The sequence below is a fragment of the Syngnathoides biaculeatus genome, chromosome 13 (genome assembly GCF_019802595.1).
Source record: "Syngnathoides biaculeatus isolate LvHL_M chromosome 13, ASM1980259v1, whole genome shotgun sequence".
NCBI lineage: Eukaryota > Metazoa > Chordata > Actinopteri > Syngnathiformes > Syngnathidae > Syngnathoides > Syngnathoides biaculeatus.
The window spans coordinates 19683941-19707394 of NC_084652.1; the positions used below are offsets into that span (position 1 = coordinate 19683941).

Consider the following 23454-nt stretch of genomic DNA (forward strand, 5'->3'; position numbering starts at 1 on the left):
CACACACAATAAAAACAGTAAAAATGCTGCATTTTTCAGTTCGGATGCTAAAAATCCGTGTGCGTGATTACACTTAATCATGATGTAGCAAATAAGTCTGATACGGCCCTGCTGTTTTTTTTTTTTATAAACTAAAATTATCTTTATGCTTAAATGTTAAAGATACATCCAGAGCTCACCCATATTTCGAAATAAATAAATCCATGCTGATCTGAGGAATGTGAGGATCTGATGAATAATTATATTCTAATTGCACCCCCCCCCTCTCTCTCTCTCTCGCTCTCTCCCTCTCCCTCTCTCTGTCCCTGGATGAAATGATCCAAGCGCTCCCACCAGTGCAACTGCGAGCAGCGCAGCGGCGGCGGAACAGCATCGCTTCGCTTCCCAGCTGGTTGTGGCGCCGCAAAGGGGGCAGCAGGAAGCGCGTTGGAGGGCGTTTGGGACGTTTGCAGAGACGTCAGAGGAGCAGCCCACGCAGCCATGGCCTCCAAAGATATCGCGGCGTCGGGCTTCGCCAGTGTCAGCCGGGAAATTACAGGTGAGCTAAAAATGACTTCCACCCCCATGGGGTTAAGCGTAATGTTTAACCTCCAAAGCAAAACGCCGCACCTGGCGTTGGAAGGGAAGGCTGACTTGAGTGTTTTGGGGGACACGTGTGTTTAGTTTGATTGCTTCATGTCTTCTCTTCTTTAGTGATGAGTTGCCGCCGCAGGCAAGCGCAATGTCCGCACTGATGGCAAAAGCGGATTTAATGGCCGCCGAATGTGTGTGGTTGTATCTTGATATCGATTTTATTCACTTTTTGATTGATTCAGCCCGAATCTCCGCAGTGAGCTTTAGTGCGCTGTGAAAATTGTGCGCCTTGCGTGGTAGACACTCACACATTTGTGAAGAGTTCATGTCTTTATTCGCTTTCTGGCGAAGTTCGGCGTGAGTCTGCTGAGCAGTGATTGACTGGGGGCATGCGCGCACAATAACATGTTTGGATGCTGAGGTGTTACACAAGAGGTCTTTCACTGCTCATTATCCTGACGGCGTTGGCTACTTTAATCTTGATGTTAACCAGCTCATCCTGGTCAAGCGCCTTCTGTCTGGCGGTGCTGTATTAAGTCATTAACACACCTGCCAGATCCTGGCCAATGGTGGCAAAAATAATGGTGGCCTAACCATCAGAGTGACCAGGTCCATGAAAGAGCCAAAAAGCCCGCCTGGATGTGAGTCGGGGGGAACAGGGGTACATACACATCCTTTCTCCACTGCCCTTCTTTGGGAGTTCAACAAAAGGGTGCAAAGTATTTTAAAAGGTTTATGTGTTTGGGTTTACCTAATTTAGTGTCAGTGCAGTCTATGGTTGACCCACACTTTGGCTACTCATTCACTATTCGCATTGATGGTAAAATGGATTAAATCGTTACTCCCTGTAGTCCCTAATAGTCCAACAAATGAAATAACCAACAAACGAAAAATACAAATTGCCACGTCTGCTCCAAAATAATTTTTCGTTTTGATTAAAAATATTCCCTGATTCGACAGAAAGATTTTAGCCATGTTATTGGCACGATTAGCTATTGCAGCCAATTTCCCAGATCGGGCCCAACATATTTTGTCTTGAACGCGAAAACGTCCTGTAACATGACATAATCCACGACCAAAGATTTGGCCCAACAACACTAAAATGAAAAATCTAACATATTTGATTTTCTTGGATATCTTCCATGTAAGGTGACATTAATTGACCCCTCCGTGGATATTGCGCAAATTCGTGTCACTGACCAATCAGAGGCCAGAGATCTTCATAAACCGAAGCCCGTTTTTGCTCCCGCCATTTTCTCAGACAACATTGCATTCTCCAGTATAGGTTTAGTTAGCGTTTTATCGCGTATTTGGGTTATTTAACAAAAAATATGGTTAAGAGGTGTAGTCACGGACTTTGTAATAGTGACGACAGGTATCCTGAAAGGCTAGTTGGTGGAGTTCCATTCACACCCTTTCCAAAACCGAAGACCCAGTACGAAAAATGCCTTCGATGGATCAAACTTTGTGGAAGACCGCATCATCAACTAAATCCATCTAATATCAACTGGAACAAATATGTTTGCACGAAGGTATGCCTTATATTTGATTTTCAATACATGTCTCGTATAAATGAATTCGAAGTTCTTCACTAGCGTAACACTGCTGCGTGTGAACGATTGACACACTTATTCTTTGTTGAGCGATATTTAGCGATGATCGGACTGCACAAACGTATTGATTTCTTGCTGGCTCCCGACAGAAGCTTAACCAGACTGTGTTTGCACGAAGATATGCCCTAAATTTGATTTTTAATACACGTCTCGTATAAACGAATGAGACGTTCTCCGCTAGCATAACACCGCTACGTGTGAACGATTGACACACTTATTCTTTGTTGAGCGATATTTAGCGATGATCGGACTGCACAAACATATTGATTTCGTGCTGGCTCGCGACCGAAGCTTAACCAGACTGTTTGCACGAAGATATGCCCTAAATTTGATTTTTAATACACGTCTCGTATAAATGAACGAGACGTTCTCCGCTAGCATAACATTGCTACGTGTGAATGATTGAATGAAATCAGAAGCATGGCGTCTCTCTGAGTTAGGAATGTATTGTATTTAGAATCTATAATATATCGTTGATTTGAATGAAATCAGAAGCATGGAGTCTGTCTCAGTTCAGAATGTATTGTATTGTATTTGCCATTTTTACTGTTTGTCTTACGTCAGCGCACTTGGAGTGACGTCACTTCAGGAGGCGTGGTTAAGTGCCCTGTACGGAGGGGTTAATTGCCTGACAGTGCTCCTTGACGTCAACCAATAGGACTGGGTATTATGACTGGCGCATCATATTCTGTGCTTGCCATTGTCAACATACTTGATCGCCCTTTTCAACATTTATTCTCTCACACAAACCAGCGTTTACTGAAGCTTTACCTTATGATTTGACAGAATGTTGTGAAGATTATCAACCAACATTAGTGTTTCCACTAGCTTGCCAGGCTACATCACGTTATGTTGCCTGCTTGCGAGCCATGTCATATTAAGAACAAAAACATACCTCAAGCGCTTCTTGAATTGAGGCTCAAAACATACTCTCACATGTTGGTTTGTTTCTTCTTTTTGTTCTTTTATTTCCAAAGTTCCACAGTGATCCCTTGTTTGACTCTAGTTTATTCTGTCCATGGTAATGGTTATATCCAGATGCAATAGGTAATGGCTATATCCAGATGCAATAAAAGGTGACATCTTTCCTGGTGAAGTCTCCTTGACAATGTTTGATTTGACAAGATTAAAGACCAGTGATCATAAAATATGAGAAATGGTGGTATCTGAATACAATGCCACTGTATGATTGGCAAGATTTTATGGCAGTAGTGTGACATAGTGCAGTCGGTAAAGATAACATTTTTCTTGTAGTCTGATCCAGGCATTACTTAAATTAGGATTCCTCGCCATTTTTTGTGCATGTCTGTGTCATAAATTTTTTGATCCCTCTAACAAGGTGCTTTCTAGCTAGCTGGCTGGGTACATAGCCAAGGCTAGCTAACAAGGGCTACTAGCTGTCTGCCTGTCTGCCACACTGCTTTGGATAAACTCTCTCTCATTCTTTCAGCCATGGTTATATTTAAGGCTTCCCATTTCAAAAACAAAACCCCGCATACTCACGAATCGACACCCATGGGTTTACCCTCTCATTTTTTTCAAAATTCTTTTCCATTTTTTCACCCAAAATTTTCTTTAATTGAAGAATGTATTTTTCTTTTTTTTTTGGGGGGGGGGGGTAAACCAACCAGAAAAATTTGAGAACTATATGGATTTTAAAAAAATATATTTTTAACACAATGAAAATGGACATCACTTATCCACAGCTATTCATGTTCCAGCTTGGTGCCTAGCCACTGCAAATAGCCCATGTCCACTGTATTCATCTTTATTTTTTTTTTAAATAATGCGAAGGCGTTCTGGGTTTCTCGGGAAGAAATAAATCTGTACTCCACGTCCAATATGAATGGAACAGTCCATTGTCACATAGCAATCAATTTGGACAAAAATCCCCTCTCAAAAAGGCTAAAACTGCACCAACCCACAAGAGTTAATCATACCTCTAAGCGTATAATGGAGACGTCAAGGAACCACATGATGATCATTAACCTAGTAATGACAATTTAACCAATGACAGAGAAGTGCTTTGGATAAACTCTCTCTCATTCTTTCAGCCATGGTTGCATTTAAGGCTTCGGTTGTGGCACTGCCGTGAATTGGCAGCACCTCAGGCTCAGCTATCGGACGCTTCCTTATGTCGAGGTTTCATTTTTTTTTTTGTTTTTTTACGTCATCCAGAGAACTCAGTGGAGCTACGATGCGTACATGTGCGGAAGCAATTTGCAATAAGTTTAAAGGGTGTCGGCCAGGCTCAAAATAACTTTTTGAAGTAAATGAACTGCAGCTCTTGTCAGAATAAAGTAAATTGTATGTTATTCTTTTATGATTCCAATCACAACAAATCAATTTCTGATTTGGTGTTCATTTTCGGCGGACTCGAGTGCCAATTTGAGTCTCCACCTGTTTGGGCATAGCCCTCCTTTCTTGAGTGTGAATGGCAATCTTCCTCTCAGGAAAATGAGAGTTATGACTCTATTTACAGAGAGGATGCAGAACAGCATCTGCACAGGAGGCCTCTCCACATTTCCATTAGTCTGGCCACTTGAGTACACTTACATGTGAACTCTGCTACATGTGTAGACTTGCATTGCATTGCATCTTTGAAGAATATATGTGCATTTGCTGTTGGTATAGCTAAACCACTGGGTGTAGGACATAGAAATGGATGTCCCTTCCAGTTATTCAGGATCAGAGCCACAGATCTTTTCAGGTTTCTTTTGGAGTGAGCCAAGTTGTCTATTAAGCTCTGAGGCTAAAAATAGATCAGATATTCTATGAGTCCTTGTTTAGAGGTGTGTGTGTGTGTGTGTGTGTGTGTGTGTGTGTGGCTCATCCTTCTTGTTCTGTCTTTGCAGTTTTACTAATTTCTGTAATTTAATCAATTTCACATCACAGCTGTAATCCAACACCATGTGCCTCTAAACTTAAATTAGAGCTGTATTGTTGCCATTAATTTTTCGATTTTCATGGGACTTTCATAATGTCAATTTCTAAAATCCTAAATACATTAATAACAAATCCCTTTTTCTTAGGCAACACTAAAGTGGCAAAGTTGATGCCACGTTTATGGAAACCTGTAAATTGAAAACTTGATGGACTTCCATAAAAGTCTTCAGTGTTCCATGTAATACATTTTCTGCTGAAGACACTCGTAATAGTTGACAAAAACAACAAATGTTTTGTAAAAAAAAATACCCACTTCTCTCTGCTGCCAGCTGCCATAGTATTCTCATTCTTCGCAAAGATATATAATTTTTATTTACCATGATCAAGAGTGTGGTAAAGCATATCCATCTCACGCTTCAGAGGTTGTGGATCCAGATCTGTGATCTGAGTTTCTTGTGTGGACTTTGCATATTCTCTCTGTGCATGTGTGGGTTTTCTCCAGGTACTCCAGTTTCCTCGCATATTCTAAAATTATGCATTTTAGCTGTAGGTTAATCGAAGTCTATGAATGTTTTGTCTGTCAGGCTGGTGACCAGTTAATGGCTTACCCTGCCTCTTACAAAAACGTAAACTGGGATAAGCTATAGAACACCCACGACCCCAGTGAGGATAAGCACTACAGAGATTAGATGGATGGATGATAAGGGCTCTGCTATTCCTGCCCTTGACTTGAGCAAACAAATTACTGCTGTCAAAAGTGAAAATATTGATGGACATTTAGTTACATTTTGATCAACGACATGTTTTCATGGGATGGGAGATTCTCAATATATTGAACTCCCGTGTCCACGAGAAGAGTGGATTGAGCAGAATAATGCAGCCACTAAATCATAGTAGGTATATGTATAAATGTCCTCTTAAGACTGCTAACAGTTGAAACTGAATCTACAATGCTTCTGATGGTTGAAACCAAGTAGTTCACTCAATTTTGCCTGTTTCTTCAAGACACATTTTATCTGTTAATTACACCATATATCATATTCTAAATGCTCAGTTTGCAGTTTTACACTGATACAGGAAACCTTTAAACTGATTTATGATAATACTTAATTACGGAGGCTTTTTGGTTGATTTGGTCTTATCCATTTAATACTGATTCATATTATTTTCATAATGTCAAATGTAACATGCATGGTGACAGTGACATTAATTTGGTCATGACCTAGCACAAAAAAAGTCCTCCCTGACCCTACTTAAATATGGTTCCAATGGTTGTAAATGCCATGGCCTCCATCTCCTTTCTACATCTTTAGTTAACTTATTTAATCTGTTGAATTGAGCCAGGGGTGATGCTGACATTATGTTATGCACCAGCCAGATGCCAACATCCACAAGAAAAATGACAAAGTTTCAATAAGGTTAAGTGATGCAGCATTCATTCACTGGCTCCCACTTTATTTTTCCTTCAAATTTGATCTAAAAAATCTTTTGCACAATCACTATCATCATCATCATCATCATTATTAATACTACATTTGCTTTTTGTCTGCTTATTCGTGTATATGAATATGTGTGTGTGTATATATATATATATATATATATATATATATATATATATATAAATATATGGTGTGAGTGTGGCTGTTTGTCTCTATGTGCCCTGCGATTGGCTGGCAACCAGTTCAGGGTGTACCCTGCCTCCTGCCTGTTGACAGCTGGGATAGGCTCCAGCACTCTCGCGACCCTTGTGAGGAGAATCAGCAAAGAAAATGGATGGATGAATGGATAGAGGGTATATATATATATATCTCAACATGGCTTTTCATACAGTTTTAATTTTCAATATTTGGTTTCAATAAAAGTTATTGATTCATCATCACAGCCAACATGGAAGTAAGTCCATAAGGAGAAGATTGAACTATTTACAACAGTTGAATGTGTGCAGTATTTGATGGTGACTTGCAACTAAGAAACAATTAGCCTCCCATTTCAAAAACAAAACCCCGCATACTCACGAATCGACACCCACGGTTTCATCCTCTCATTTTTTTCAAAATTATTTTCCATTTTTTCCACCCAAAATTTTCTTTAATTCAAGAATGTATTTTTCTTTGTTTTTTTTTTTTTTTTTTTCTTTTGGGGGTGAATCAACCAGAAAAATTTGATAACTATATGGATTTAAAAAGATATATTTTTAACACAATGAAAATTGACATCACTTATCCACAGCTATTCATGTTCCAGCTTGGTGCCTAGCCACTGCAAATAGCCCGTGTCCACTGTATTCATCTTTGTTTTTTTAAAAATAATGCGCAGCCGTTCTGGGTTTCTCGGGAAGAAATAAATCTGTACTCCACGTCCAGTATGAATGGAACAGTCCATAGTCACATAGCAATCAATTTGGACAAAAATCCCCTCTCAAAATGGCTAAAACTGCACCAACCCACAAGAGTTAATCATACCTCTAAGCGTATAATGGAGACGTCGAGGAACAACATGATGATCATTAACCTAGTAATGACAATTTAACCAATGACAGAGTAGTGCGGTGAATTAATGTGTGCCTATAACTTCTTTGTAGTTTGAAGAGTTGTATGAATTTGTGAGAAATTAATCTTAGCAGATCTAAAACATAGCTTTTGCTTTCAAATTCAACATCTTCCACTGTTATTGGAATATCAGATTTTTTTAATTTATTTTTTTGTATCTGAAGGAATTTCATTGCCCAAATTCTTAGATAAGTCTAAATTAAACGTTAAAGGGTCTAGGATCAAGGGTCCACAGGTGGATCTCAACATTTTTGTCGACACAGTGTTCAGCTGGAGCAAGAAGAGAAACATATACACGCACATACTGTCTGTCTGTAGGGAAATTTTGGGTTTGAATTCCAAAAGTAAAGCGATTGTTACTTTCCCCAGCAAGTTAATTACTTGAATAGAGGTTATTGCTTTATTCCATTTGTGAGACAACTTTGTAATATTCACTTTGTTTCACAACCCTGTTGATATTTGATTCAATTGCTAGATTGTTTATGATATTTCTATTTATTTATTAACTAGTTAGAGTCAGACTTTGGATGGATTTTTAAATGTTTTTCACCTCCGTCACACGCTACCTTCTTCTTTTGGCTTTAAGAGTATTATCAATGCACTCACTGTTCAACAACCATTGATTGATACATATCTGTTTGCTTTTTCTCCTTCTTGCAGAGAGCATCAGGAAGGTGCTGGACAAACAGGCCATTAAATTTGTGAGACCTGTCAAACTGGACACCAGGAGTGGTAAATCGGATGACAGAATTCTGGTAAGACGCCCCAATAAAGCGACACATTCTGATTCTTATTATTCCCTGTTTTCATACCACATAACCTGAATGAGGTATTGATTGCTGAATTGAAGGAGTCTTTACGTTATGCAACTTGAAGAATATAGATCTGAATGACACAGAATTCTTTGAAACCAAGCGGAAATCAATTGAGCTTAACAAAGACAAATTGAAAGAACCGTATGAGGCATCGTGACACACTAAAGAGACGTGTTGAAAATCAGGGCTTAAGGCAGATGCTGCCTAAGCAGAGCAAAGTGGACACTGTGTCATGGCCTACTGAATCCGACTGGAGAGTTTATTCGATGTGGCAGGATGGCCTTAATGCCACAGGCAAGTGTTTGGTCTGTGCATGTGTAAGCCTGACATTGCACTGTACAGTACATCACACACTTTTCTTTCTTATAAAGAATCCTGTGTGTTGTTTGAAAGTACATCCCAGAGGGGCTGAGAGGCATTCAAGGTGCTTTGTTGGCCAAGACCTCATGTGCTTCGAGAAATTAGTTGGCCACATTAGTAACTGATCACAAAATTGGGGTTCAACTCATGAAGGAGGTAAAACATGGTGAAATAGATTATATCCATTATTCGTTTTATTATTTTTTTGTGGCCTATCTTTTGTCATGACACCCCTTCCTCCTTTTGCCACCATTACCTCCCCTCCCCACTATTTTTGTCATGTCCTCTCTTTGTTTCCTCTCTACCTCCCTCTTTCCCTGTCATTTCAATCACACTCCACCTCATCACGCCCCCCCCCCAATTGTTCTGCTCCCCCCGGCGTGCCAGTTGCCTCTCACTCTCCGCTGCTTCTCCCTTGTGCCCTTCCCTTCATTTACATCCCTTTATCTTTAATCCATCCTATAAAAAAAGTATTGGTTCCCTCTTTCTATCACAGGCAATTTAATCATTTCCAGGATTTTGTGTTACTGTCTATATGGGGGTTGACCGCTGCTCTAGGTTCAGTTGTAGAGGAAAGGGAATGTAGGGAATCATTCTTCTTTTAATCTGAAAAATTGATCAATTTTGTGGGTGTCATGTGAGCATATGAGGAGCATTTGAATGCTCTCTTTTAATTTCTCTGCGGTTTGAGCACTATTCATTTGTTGAGGAATTATTACGGGATTAAGTGCTATACAAATACACTTGACTTGATTTAAATGTCATTCTGAAAACTTTCAAATGGTTTCTTTAAGCATCAAAGCTGAAATATAAAGCTACTTATCTGGTCGATTATGTCCCAACCCCATCCCCCAAATAAGCTTTTAGCTGTGTCTTCAGGTTTACTTAATATTGTGGATAAATACATTTGTCAATATTGTTATGATATAATAACTGTTATCTATTTTTATTGTCCGCCTCCTTTCTGCCCCTGGAGTTTGATGATATCCAGCTGTCTGAGTGTGTTGACTGTACCAGCCATCACACTATGACACACACATACAGTAAAACAGTCATGGTTGAGCCACCCCCTTACAATTTCTAAGGGTACAGCATCACAACCAAGAGCCACCCAGGGCAATCCGTTCGGAGAGTGTCAACATGCATGTTTCCATCACTTGACGTACACACGCACATGTGTGTGCTTGCGCACACACACATACACACATGCATGCATGCACACACACACACACACACACACACACACACGACAAGTTCAGTCCCCACAAAATCTCCCCAGTTTCTTTCACCCATTTATTAGGTCACCCTATTTGAGGATTAAAGACAACTTGGAAAACAAAGCACATCTTCAAAGGCAGAGGGGGGAGGTGTTCGAGGGGAGGTTGCAATGCAGCGCAAAGGGTGGGAGTACTAAAGCAAAAGAAGCTGAAAATGTTACAAGGGAGTGTCAGGATGATACGTTGTGATGCCCCAGTTGTTGATTTGGCTCTTCCACCACTTATTTATCCCGATTAGTCACTCTGTTTTATCTCTAGCAGTCCCATTGCTTTTACCTAATAATGGGCCCATTACTGCAAGATACTTTCTCCGTTTGACAATGCTGAGCACATTCGGGTGCAGAGATTTCTTTACGCTCTATGCTTCCATGGAGGTTCCTCTTATGACACTCCTGCTGGGATGTGGTTTTAGGATAAGTTGTTGGTGAATGTAAATGATTCTGGGTGCTTTATGGTCTTACTATATGTCCCTTCACATGGCATTTCCATATTGTAGTTGTAATAAAGGGCAGTCAGTCACCCAATCTACCAAGTTATTTTTTTGTTGACTTGTCCCGAGGTTAAAGTTTGCTTTGTGTCCAGTGTCAATGCAACATAAGTCACTTATTTTCATCTAATGGTAGCAAACTCGGTACACTCTTGACAAGTATCTTTATCACGAAGGGGGGATGAGTAGTAATTTACAGGAGAAAAATGAAGACGCCATAGTCACTTATTCACTGGCATTGACTGCTGATGAATTCAAATATCCTTAACATGGAGGACCAGCAGTGAATGAGTTTTGCTCAGCTATCGTGACATGTACTCGCAAAACACACAGAAAAAAATAAATTATTGGGGGGAAACAGTATACTTGTCACATGGTTCTGGCTGGAACTGAGCAATGGTAGAGAATATCCAACTTTGAACAAAATAGCAGGCAAATGAATGGGTGAATAGAGAAAATAATAGCACACAGTGACACAGAAAGCCATACGAAGCCAAAAATTGACACGTCATTGCATATATCACCTGTGAAAGTATATTAAAATAATGGATGTTCTAGCTAACCTTTATGCGTTCATCAATGGTGAATTTTCCATTGTTTTAGTGCACTTCGGAATGTAGAAAATACAAAAATTGCATGCAAGAGAAGACATTTGTATAATAGATACCAGTCATTGTGATTTGACGAGCGCAAATCTGCACTGTCAAGCAAGAAAAATCACGCATGTAAAATTTGTTACAAGGAAAAAAATAGATATTTAAAGACGTCGCTTATTTTGTGCAGTCTTGACATTATTTACGTGTTTTTTTCATAAATGTTGGTAACAAGCCTGATCCTAAACAAACAGTATTCACCCGGAAACAGAAAATGTAAGTTAACCATACTGAACTTGTTCGGAAGTGATGTCAAAAGCATATGTTCCGAGGTGCTACACTTACTGCGAGCGCATTTACATCCAAAGTCATCAACATAATGAGGCATGTCAAAGGAAATTTAGTTACACCAGGGGTGCTCAGTGTGTCGATCAGTGTGCGTCGTTGTCATGCTCCTGGCATCCTCCCCAGGCTGGGTGTGGTCAGCCACTTAGTCGACACACACCTGCACCCTGTTTCGGCTGATTACACCCAGTACTTATAGGACAAGGGGGACAACTAGTTCTCCGCCAGATCGTTGATTCCCATGCCTCGTTCCCGCAATCCCGTATACCTGACCTACCGTGTACCGACCCTCGCCTGTTCTCTGACCATCCTAGTAAGCCTGCCTCTTCTGATACTGCTGCTTTTCCTGACTGACTCGCTGATCATTGACCACAGACCGAATAAAGGCTTTCTGTACAGTACCTGCTTGCCTCTGGAGTCGTGCATTTGGGTCCGCCCTCAAGCCTCGTTCGTGACAGTCGTGGGGTCTCACTGATCTTTACAAGGGTGAGGAATCAGCCCTCAACTAGACGACAAGACGTGGTCAATGACCTGAAAAGTGCTGGGGCCACCGTTTCTAAGGTGACTGTGGGTAATGCACTAAGACGTCATGGTTTCAAATCATGCATGGCACGGAAGGTTCCCCTGCAGATGTCAAAGCCTATCTTAAGTCTGCCAATGACCATTTGGATGATACAGAGGAGTCATGGGAGAAAGTTTGTGGTCAGATGAGACCAAAATGGAACTTTTTGGTCATAATTCCACTAACTGTGTTTGGAGGAAGACGAATGATGAGTTCCATCCCAAGAACACCATACCAACTGTGAAGCATGGGGGTAGGAGCATCATGCTTTGGGGTTGTTTTTCTGCACATGGGACAGGACAACTGCACTGTATTAAGGAGAGGTTGACCGCGGCATTTTTTTGGGAGATTTTGCGGAACAACCTCCTTCCCTCAATCAGAGCATTTCAGATGAGTTGTGATTGGGTCTTTCAACATGACAATGACCCGAAGCACACAGCCAGGAAAATGCAAGGAGTGGCTCCGTAAGAAGCTCATCAAGGTTCTAGCGTAGCCTAGACAGTCTCCAGACCTAAACCTAATAGAAAATCTATGGAGGGAGCTGAAACTCCATGTTTCTCAACAAAACATGTTTGATCTAGAGAAGATCTGTGTGGAAGAGTGGGCCAAAATCCCTCCTACAGTGTGTGCAAACCTGGTGAATAACTACAGGAAACGTTCTGAAACCTCTGTAATCGCTAACAAAGGCCACTGTACCATATACTAACATTGGTTTTCTTAGGTGTTCAAATACTTATTTGCAGCTGTATCACACAAATTATTTAAAAAATCATACATTGTGATTTCTGGATTTTTATTTTTAGATTCTCTCTCACAGTGGACATGCACCTACGATGAAAATTTCAGACCCCTCCATGATTTCTAAGTGGGAGAACTTACACTATAGCAGGGTGTTCAAATACTTTTCTTCACTGTATTTGTTTATTTTATTTTTAATTTAAACTGAACAGACTCCCCGACAAACAGACGATGAACCCGATGAAATATTCAAAATGACAGGCCTATAATTGTTATTGTTCGATTTCCTCACTCTTTTACAAGTCTTGTGTATGTAGCGTTCTCAGGAGTGCCCATATCGGGCAAAGTAACCACTTCCAGGGTGCCCATACACTGTTGGCCGGTGGGGGGTTGGTGGGCTCCTTTCTCCTCCCCGCACGCGGCCAAACCACGTCCCAGCCCGATCCACCTCCACGTCGGGGATAACGCCGCGGCCACCGGCGAGTGGCGACAATGCCACGGCCGTGCACGTTGACACATTTCGCACCCATGACTTATGTAGTTTATGAAGTTATGATGCGGATCTTTTGTCACGTTCTGAGAGAAGGATTATGTCATCGGACACGGACAGAGCTTTTTATGATTGTTGCTTTTGGACAAGTTGTTCAAGTTTGGGGAATATAGGTCTAGTTTGCTAGTTAGCTCGTGTTACACACTACTAAACAGTCTTTGTATTTCTATTTTATTGTTTTGTGTTGTATTGTGTATGTGATTAAATTGTCTTAAATGCAATACAAGTGCATTGTTATGTTGCCAGTTTGACCAAGGGGATATATTCTAAATTCACACGGAACATATGCTATAAACTGTGAGACAAATTAGTCCCCCACAATTATTTTTTTTTAATAGCTCTATACACACCTACCTGTCATTTAGAACGTACAAAGCTCTCGTCCTTTGCACCTGTGCAATCCATTTTTCACGACGAACCGTGTGAATAGTGAATCCATCCTTCTGAGTGTTCGAGCAAAATGCAGCAATATGACGAGCCGGCATTTTGGCTAACACGATGAAATAAAAACAAGTATTTTTTTGTGGTACAATAGGTATAAACCTAATTGGTATAAACACTTTACCCCGGAAATATAAAGACAGTCACTTCCTGGTTCTTCTCCAAAACAAATGCCTCGAGAGGATTTTCATGGTGGGAGATGCAAAAATCCACATATGACAACAACATGATGTTTGGTGGAAAAACAGATGGGTCCATTCCAGCTGCCTTTTTATTTTATTTATTTATTTTTTAAATTAAAAACACTAAAAATCATGCTTTATGTGTCTGTAGACCTTTAAACCTGAGGGAAGATAAAAACTCACTCAGACCCATTCCAAAATATATTTTCTTCAGTAAATACAACCATTTAGAATGTCATTAAGACAGAAAGCGATAATGAGCTTTCATATACAGTTAGTCGGGTATACACGATCACGATTTTTTTAGGGCCGATCAGCGATTGCAAGATGAAGCAATGTGTCCATTTAAATCACTTGTTCATTCAGTGAATAAGTGATAATTTAGTGAGTACTTAATTGCTAAAAATATATTAATACATTATCTTTGTTTATCTATTCATCCCAGTCAAGCACAGTGGTTGATGGTTAAGAGAGAGAGTTACTAGATGGCAGTAAATACATACACTAATGTATCTACTTTTTGTGACACATTTTAGTTTATTGGTATGCTGTGAGATTTTTAATCGTAAAATATGCGCTTTAGTTCCATAAAGGTGGGAAATTACTGTTTTGGTCAGATCATGTATTTTAAACAGTCAGGTCAAATCAACATTACGATGTAATAGAAATAATTGGTGGTAACTTAATGTAATTTAATTATTGTATTGAAATTACGTCACACATACCCAAACTTTAGAGCAGGATTCAACAGAACAGAAGCTTGTTTACACACAACCGCTTGCACTGGCTTGGGAGGCTACATAATGTTTTTTTGCCTGCTTGTGAGCCGTATTGTACAAAAGTCTGTGAACATACCTTAACCACGCCTCGAATTAAAGTCCTTTCTAGTTCTAGAGCGCTGGTGACCACAAACACATGTTTTTTTTTCCCAATTTTGTCCTCATAATTACAGCCGGCGTGATCCACTTTGGTATTGTCGCCGCGGTAATGATCCCATTTGAAAAATGGGATGTGGTTGTACCAAAATACTGTCACGTCCCATCGGAAACGAGAGTAGGACCCAAATGCAGGAACTCGGAAGACGCAAGGTAGTTCAAGAAAAGACACGTTTATAGTATGCAGGGGTCGGGGATCGAGCAGGCAGTCCGGTGCAGCAGCGGTAGTTGTGACGTCGGGCGAAGACAACAGATGAGCGGACAGGCAGGAGTCGGTACACGGGAGAACAATCAGCGCAGGCAGAAGTATCGAAGGAGTCAGGCTTACGGGGTTGGTCGGAGAACGGACGAAGGTCGGTACACACAGGTTCAATCAGGGATACGAGAGTGCTGGAACGGGGCATGAAGCTCAACGATCTGGCGGCGGACCAGTCGTCACCGGGTCCTATATAAATGGGGGATGATCAGCCCGCATGAGGCACAGGTGTGTGCCTCCCAATTAGCGCAGCCGCACGGGCACCCGCACAGCTCGTGCTGAAGAGGCAGGATCATGACAAATACAAGATTTGGAATTATCTCTCCCATGGTACCATCCCTCCATTCCTTTTCTTAGCCACTTATCCTCACAAGGGTTGCGGGGAGTGCTGGAGCCTATCCCAGCTGTCAACGGGCAGGAGGTGGGGTACACCCTGAACCGGTTGCCAGGCAATCGCAGGACACATGGAGACAAACACCCGCACTCACAATCACACCTATGGGCAATTTAGAGTGTCCAATTAATGTTGCATGTTTTCGGGATGTGGGAGGAAACCGGAGTGTGTGGAGAAGACTCACGCAGGCACGGGGAGAACATGCAAACTACACACAGGTGGGTCCGGGATTGAACCCGGGACCTCAGAACTGTGAGGCCAACGCTTTCCAGCTGGGCCACTGTGTCGCCCTGCTGCCAACATGTTTTTTAAATAACTTTACTGGCCATCAGATGTTTACTGTACAGTACTACATCAAAAGAAAAAAAAAATCCTATAAATACGACTATATTATAATAAACTATCTTTTGGATTCAGATATACAGTGCACATTGGCGACACAGAGAGTCTGTCTTTTGCGGAGCCAATCGATCGGCAAATTATGACATTAATGCCAAGCAGCCAATCAACATAAAATGTTAACTGTATATATAGTAGTCGAATGGGTAGATCAAGGAAATCATCAGCATCATCAGATGATGACCAACCAAGATGAGAGCTGGAGAGAAGGCCCAAAAACAATTCCTACTGACATCAAAAATGTCTTCCAGATTGCAGAAATCAAGGCAACACAATTATCCTGACAGAAGACTGAATACTAACAGTAGTACAGAGGCTACTCCAGAAGATACAAACCACTGAGGGCAAAAAAATAGGAAAACCAGTCTGGAATTTGCCAAATAGTACGGTCAAATGACAATTTTTGGGAAGCTTTTAATAGACTGGCAAAACAAAGCTTATCCATCCATCCATCCATCCATCCATCCATCCATTTTCTTTGCCGCTCATCCTCACGAGGGTCGTGGGTGTGCCCATCCCAGCTGTCAACGGATGGGAGGCGGGGTACACCCCAAACTGGTTGCCAGCCAATCGCAGGGCACATAGGGACAAACAGCTACACTCACAATCACACCTCGGGCCAATTTAGAGTATCCAATTAATGTTGCATGTTTTTGGGATGTGGGAGGAAACCGAAGTGCACGGAGAAAACCCAGGCAGGCACGGGGAGGATATGCAAACTCCACACAGGCGGGTCCAGGATTGAACCTGGAACCTGAGAACTGTTAGACCAACGCTTTACCAGCTGATGCACCGTGCTGCCGCACAAAGGTTAACATTTACTAAAATGATAGAAAAGCTAAATCTTTATGGAAGAAATGTTCAACACATCTTCGACATAAAATAAAACGAGTGCTTCGCCTGAATTTCAAAGCCTTGTTCCTTTTCGGGTTTTATTGCTGAGACGTGGGTGGTGCAAAACAAAGGGTGGTGGACTGGGGGGAGAAGACTACTGAATTTGATCAGTAAGTTTGCACATTTATAATGGGAAAACTAGCTCTTTCTTTCTGCTTAAATAGTGCTGTGAAAAAAAGACAAATGCAGGGCAATAAAATCAGAGATAATTTAAGATGGAGGCAGAATGGTACATTCTCTCATGTTTCCACCATTCTGTAAACACTCAATTTTTCTGTGTAATATGCTTGTGCAATGGTATGTATCGCCACTGCTCTGTTAGTATTCACGCATCTTTTATCTGAGATGCTCTGCTTAGTCATTCTGTGACTATCTATATTTACCATCTGACAATGTGTGACTTGTGCCCTCAGTGCTGTAATTAGGACTTAGACTTTACTTGATTAACATACTACATGTTGGTAGCCCATGGCAGAGAGTCTATCAAGTGTGACTGCTGACCTTCTTTCCTCCCCCATGAGGAGACAAATAAGTGTTGCCCTGCAGTCCTGCCAATACACACCAAGTATTACATCTTCTGTCCCTCAGTCATTTTAATTTCCTTTCTCAAGTTTGTTTCCTTGCTTTTTTTGCCCCCTCTCTTCTTCTCATTTCATTCTGGCCTCTTTTACACTCGCTGCTCATCTTTAGCTCTCATACTCGTCCTATTTCCTCATCCCACGATCCCTGTCACTTCGAGCTCCCTTTCCTCTGCTCGTAAATTTGATCACATCTTAAGGCTATTGACAGTGTTGGGTTTCTTCTAGTACTGTCTTTCTCAAGTCTTTTTTTGCCATTACTTTAAAGGTAACATAAAATTGTGGAAAAGTGATTTTTTAATTGGTCATGTAAAAATTTTGGGGTCTCTGGAGGACTTTCCAAGCCATCAAGTGTGAATTTAAACATCAAGTAAATCTAGTTATCTGCCTGAAAATGTGTCTGAGTGATTCTGAATTTTGTTGAATTTTGGCATCTTAATTACATAACTAAAAGCACACATTTGATGAATTAGTGTTCACAGATCTGTACACCAATTGATGAGTGCATAACATGTAGCCTCCACAAGTTAAATTGCTTGCCGCTGGCATCAGGCGGATACCTCACATCTCCAAAACCATCCCTATCCAGGAAAGCAAAAATAAAGAAACATGTTTGTTGAACCATTCACGTGGCATCATCATAGAGACCAAGCCATTTTCACCGGAAGAATTGTTGAAAATATTTTAACTACAACAGATCCAGACTGGGACTGAACAATTGTATTCATTTGTGAAAAAAATCTTAAATTAATCAAATTGGTACATAAACTGATTCGGCCAACTGCTGGAAGACTATAGGCTGCTGCCTGAAAAAGGTCTCATTGGTCTTAAAAGGTCAGAAGACAAACATGTTCAAAATTTACTTTAAATCTCGAACCCCTTTAAAAACCACAGCTTCCATTTCGAATTAATTTACAACAGACATCGAACAATTATGTCAATACAAAAGATACAAACATGCCTTCTGCTTTTGACATCCAGCGTCTTCTGATCTTCGGCTTTTTCCGGCACCGCGATGTAACACGAGCCAAACATCCGCTTCATTCGATGTTGTGTGCTATTGTTTCGTGCTGTTTTTACTGTCCTTGTATATTTGTTCTCGTATGATTTAACAATGTCCCAATTGCTTTTTGAGTGGCATTTGGTTGGACAAAAGGTTGAGGCAATGGCAAGAGGGTTTTTTTGGCTTTCAAGTGAAAAAGGAATATGCGACCAGTTAATAGGCAAAGTCAATCGACAGAAAGAAGCATGGTCAGCTATGGGTGAATGCATTCCAACCTATAATAATTACTTTGAGCCGGTCGGTGTGTTTTGAGAAAGACTTAGCTGAATGCTTTGGATGTTAGTAAAGAGTCTGAAACCAGCTGCAGTGCCAATTCGTTTTCCTACGGCCATCGGAACCTCAAGAACCAGCTAGAGAACTAAATTTTTCAGCTGCCATGGTGCAGTGGAGAAGTGGAGCAGACGAGGTGAATCCTTGTATATATCTATGACTCTATTATGATTACCCTGCACACTTGATGAGCCACAGTGTGAAGATATGGGAAAGAGTAGTGGAGGGTTGACTCAGGTCAGAAGTCAGTATATGCGAGCAACAGGATGGTTTGATGTCTAGAAAGAGTACCACAGATGCATTATTTGCCTTGAGGATGCTAGTGGAAAAGTACAGAGAAGGTCAGAAGGAGCTACATTGTGTCTTTGTGGATCTAGAGAAAGCCTGTAACAGAGTACCAAGAGAAGAACTGTAGTCCTGCATGCGGAGGTCTGGTGTGGCGGAGAAAAATGTTAAAATAGTATAGGACATGTATGAGGGTAGCAGAACAATGGTGAGGTGTGCCACAGGAATAACGGAAGAATTTGAGGTGAAGGTGGGATTGCATCAGGGATCAGCTCTGAGCCCCTCCCTGTTCGCTGTGGAAATGGATAGGCTGACAGATGAGATTAGACTGGAATCCCCTTGGACGATGATGTTCACAGATGATAGTGATATGCAGTGAAAGCAGGGAACAGGCGGAGGAACAATTAGAAAGTGGGAGGGATGCACTGGAAAGGAGAGAAATGAAGATTAGCCGAAGTAAAACAGAATATATGTGCGTGAATGAGAGGGGTGGATAGGGAAGAGCGAGGCTACAGGGAGAAATGATAGCGAGGGTGGACGATTTCAAATATTTATAACAATAGACATTCAATTAATAGGAAAACTTTTTCTAATTAGAGTCAGAAATGTGCAAGATGCAGTCTTCATTTAGAATATTTAAGAGTGCGTCAACGCCACACATTACGTTAAGCTTGTACAGAGTGCCCTTAGCTGTTCGCAGATCCCGTTATCAACCAGGGAAATTACAATTTGGCAAAGGGAGCAGTTTAAAAGGACGAATTGCGTGATATCCTACAGTATATATTACTAATGCTATTACTGACCCGACCAGAAGCATGTGAGGATGTGTCCAAACAATGGCGCAAGGCAGAAAATAGTAGGTTTGATGATCAAGAATTTAATGACTTAATTGCCAGAGGGGGGAAAAAAACAGTTCAAATGCCTGCTAGTTTTAACTTGCATTGATCAGTAGCATTTATCCGACGGAAGGAGGTGGAAGAGATGGTGGCCAGGATGTGGAGGGTCCGAAAGGATCCTGCCTGCTCTGGACCCAGTTCAAGTGGTATGGAAGTCTTCAAGGGTGGGTCGCGTGGTGCCGACAATCCGTTCAGCGGTTTTGATTGTACGTTGCAGTCAGGATTTGTCCTTTTTTGTGGCAGCCCCAACCCAGACTGTGATGGAGGTACACAGTAATGATTGGATGACTGGTGTTGTAAAACTATCTCAGAGCTCTTGTGACAGGCTGTAGTTCCTCAGAAGCCGCAAGAAGTATATCTTTTGCTGGGCTTTTTGGAGGATTGAGTAGATGTTCTTCTCCTGTTTCAGATCCTATGGGACTTCAATTCCCAAGAACTTAAAGGTCTTAACGGTTGCCACTAGATAGTTGGACAGCGTCAGGGGGAGCTGTGACCTTTTACATTTTTGTACTCTCATTTGGTTTCATCTGAAACCCTTTTGACCACTTTAAACACAGGACCTGGGGCATCTTTGATTTCAAAGGCCACTGTCACGTACAAACATCGCTCATAATCATACAGACTGACAGACAGCAGGGATGAGTTTTTATGCGGCAGGTTTTTCTTTAGCAATAGAGAATGTGTTATTGGATACAGTATGTGTGCATTTGTGAGCGACCACAGTTGGTGGCTCCACAGAACTCCGCAGCTCCTCCTGGACAGGAACGTGAGAAGGCGGCGACACCCTCGCCCCCTCCTGGACGGCAACGTGAGAAGGCGGCGACACCCTCGCCCCCTCCTGGACGGCAACGTGAGAAGGCGGCGACACCCTCGCCCCCTCCTGGACGGCAACGTGAGAAGGCGGCGACACCCTCGCCCCCTCCTGGACGGCAACGTGAGAAGGCGGCGACACCCTCGCCCCCTCCTGGACGGCAACGTGAGAAGGCGGCGACACCCTCGCCCCCTCCTGGACGGCAACGTGAGAAGGCGGCGACACCCTCGCCCCCTCCTGGACGGCAACGTGAGAAGGCAGCGTCAGTGTCACCGTCGTCACCTCCTGGACGGGAACGTATGGACGTGCTCGTCGCCGACAGAGCAGGAGTGTGGAGCATCCGCGGGACGGTCGCCGACGAAGCAGGAGTGTGGAGCGTCCGCGGGCCGGTCGCCACTGGTACTCCAAAGCACGGACAAGAAGAACCCTCCTGGACAGCAACGTGAGGCGGCATCGGGTCGGTCCCCACTGCCACGTGAGCTTGCAGTGCATCCGTTGAAACAGCAAGGTGGGCGTGGCGCGGTGGCGAATCCGTTTCCAGGGCAACGTGAACGAGAGTCGGCAGAGAGTCAGTCGAAACTGACACGTGGGCGCGTCTCGAGAGCGGGTTAGTTCCGACTGCCGCGTGAACTCTGCTCTGAACAGCCAAAATCTCGACGTGGGAATGGCGAGGAGGCGGGTCAGTTTCCACAGCTACGTGCGCTTGGCGAGGTGGCGAGTCCGTACCCACTGCGACGTGCACTTGGCAAGGGGCCGGGTCGGTTTCCACAGCTACGTGAACCTGAGCAGGCGGAGAGTCGGTCGAAACTGACATGTGGGCGTGTGTCGGGAGCGGGTCAGTTCCAATTGCCACGTGGACCTGCATCAGCAGCGCAGCGGGAGGCACAAGGGAGCGCCCGGCCGGGGCGCCTCCTCTGGTCGCCACGCGGAGGTCCCGGGTAGATGGCCAAGCGGGTTCCCTCGTACAGATTGGTGTACTTGGACATACAGGGTGAAGTCGCTCGGGTGCTGGAAACGCGGGGAGGTGAAACAAACTGACTGGGATGAAAAGCCGGGCAAAAAGATTCAAAATCAAAGTCATCGGAGTCGTACTCAGGCAGCCGGTCATACCAATCACGGTCCTCCTCATATTCCGAAAAGTCAGAGTCCAGAAGAATATGAGGAGCCGGACGGGTTGTGTTTGGGACGTATTCATACCTCGCTGGCGGAGCGTAAGACACAGAAGCGGAGGACGTCAGGGAGCCTACCCGGATCGGACAGGCTTGGTCCTCCGGCAGACCGTCTACCTTGCGTCGGTCCCGGCGACACCGGGTCTTTCCTGCTGGGTCCTGTATTGGCCAGTTCGTTCTGTCACGTCCCATCGAAGTGAGAGTAGGACCCAAATGCAGGAACTCGGAAGACGCAAGGTAGTTCAAGAAGAGACACGTTTATTATATGCAGAGGTAGGGGATCGAGCAGGCAGTCCGGTGCAGCAGCGGTAGTTGGGACGTCGGGCGAAGAGAGCAGGTGAGCGGACAGGCAGGAGTTGGTACACAGGAGAACAATCAAAGCAGGCAGAAGTAACGAAGGAGTCAGGCTTACAAGGTTGGTCGGAGAACGGACGAAGGTCGGTACACACAGGTTCAATCAGGGATACCGAACCACACGAACGGGACATGAAGATCATACGAACTGGCGCCGGCCAGTTGTCATCGCGGTCATATAAATCCACAGCATAATCAGACTCCATGAGGCGCAGGTGTGCACCTTCCAATCAGCGCACGCGCGCGGACACCCGCACAGCTCGTGCTGGAGCGGCAGGATCATGACACTATCACAGCAAGGGGAATGATTATCGCTTCCAAAATTCACCGATGAGCCCCTCTTCTTCTTTGTCTTTATCATGTTACAGACACTGACATGCCCTCTCTGTCCAAGGCTGGTGGCTCCTAAAGATAAAGAACAAAAACAAACACGGTAGCCCAGCTGTAGAGGGTTAGCCTCACAGTTCTGAGGACGGGGTTTCAAATCCCAGCCCTGCCTGTGTGGAGTTTGCATGTTGTCCCCATGCTTGTGTTGGTTTTCACCCACATCCCAGAAACATGCATTATTGCATGTGTGTATATATATATGTGTGTATATATATATATATATATGTATATATGTATATATGTGTGTATATATGTGTGTATATATATATATATATGTATATATGTGTATATATATATGTATATATGTGTATATATATATATGTATATATGTGTGTATATGTATATATGTGTGTGTGTATATATATGTGTGTGTATGTGTATATATGTGTGTGTATATATATATGTATATGTGTATATGTATATATGTATATGTGTATATGTATATATGTATATGTGTATATGTATATATGTGTGTGTATCTATATATGTATATGTGTATATGTATATATGTGTGTGTGTATATATATATGTATATGTGTATATGTATATATGTGTGTGTATATATATGTGTATATGTGTGTATATGTATATATATATATATGTGTATATGTGTATATATATGTGTATATGTATATGTGTATATATATATATATATATATATATATATATGTATATATGTGTATATATATATATGTGTGTGCGTGTGTGTGTGCTTTCATATGTTGATTCTCTCCATGTATTCTTTATAGGCTTAACTATACGCACATGAAAGAAAATTCCTGCCACCATGCC

General features: G+C 42.4%; 1 protein-coding gene across 12 annotated transcripts in view; it reads left to right on the forward strand.

Annotated features, from left to right (window-relative positions):
* Nucleotides 1-255: 255 nt before the first annotated feature.
* The window catches only part of carmil3 (capping protein regulator and myosin 1 linker 3), a 140964-nt gene continuing 117765 nt past the window's right edge, over nt 256-23454 (forward strand). For 3 of the 12 annotated variants that reach the window (XM_061839768.1, XM_061839756.1, XM_061839767.1), the window contains exons 1-2: nt 258-538; nt 8282-8376. In XM_061839768.1, coding sequence (XP_061695752.1) covers nt 481-538; nt 8282-8376 — 153 coding nt within the window. In that variant the 5' untranslated portion in view covers nt 258-480. Of the gene's footprint in view, nt 539-8281; nt 8377-23454 lie in introns of all 12 variants that reach the window. The other 9 variants (XM_061839757.1, XM_061839759.1, XM_061839765.1 and 6 more) reach the window with 5 other exon arrangements.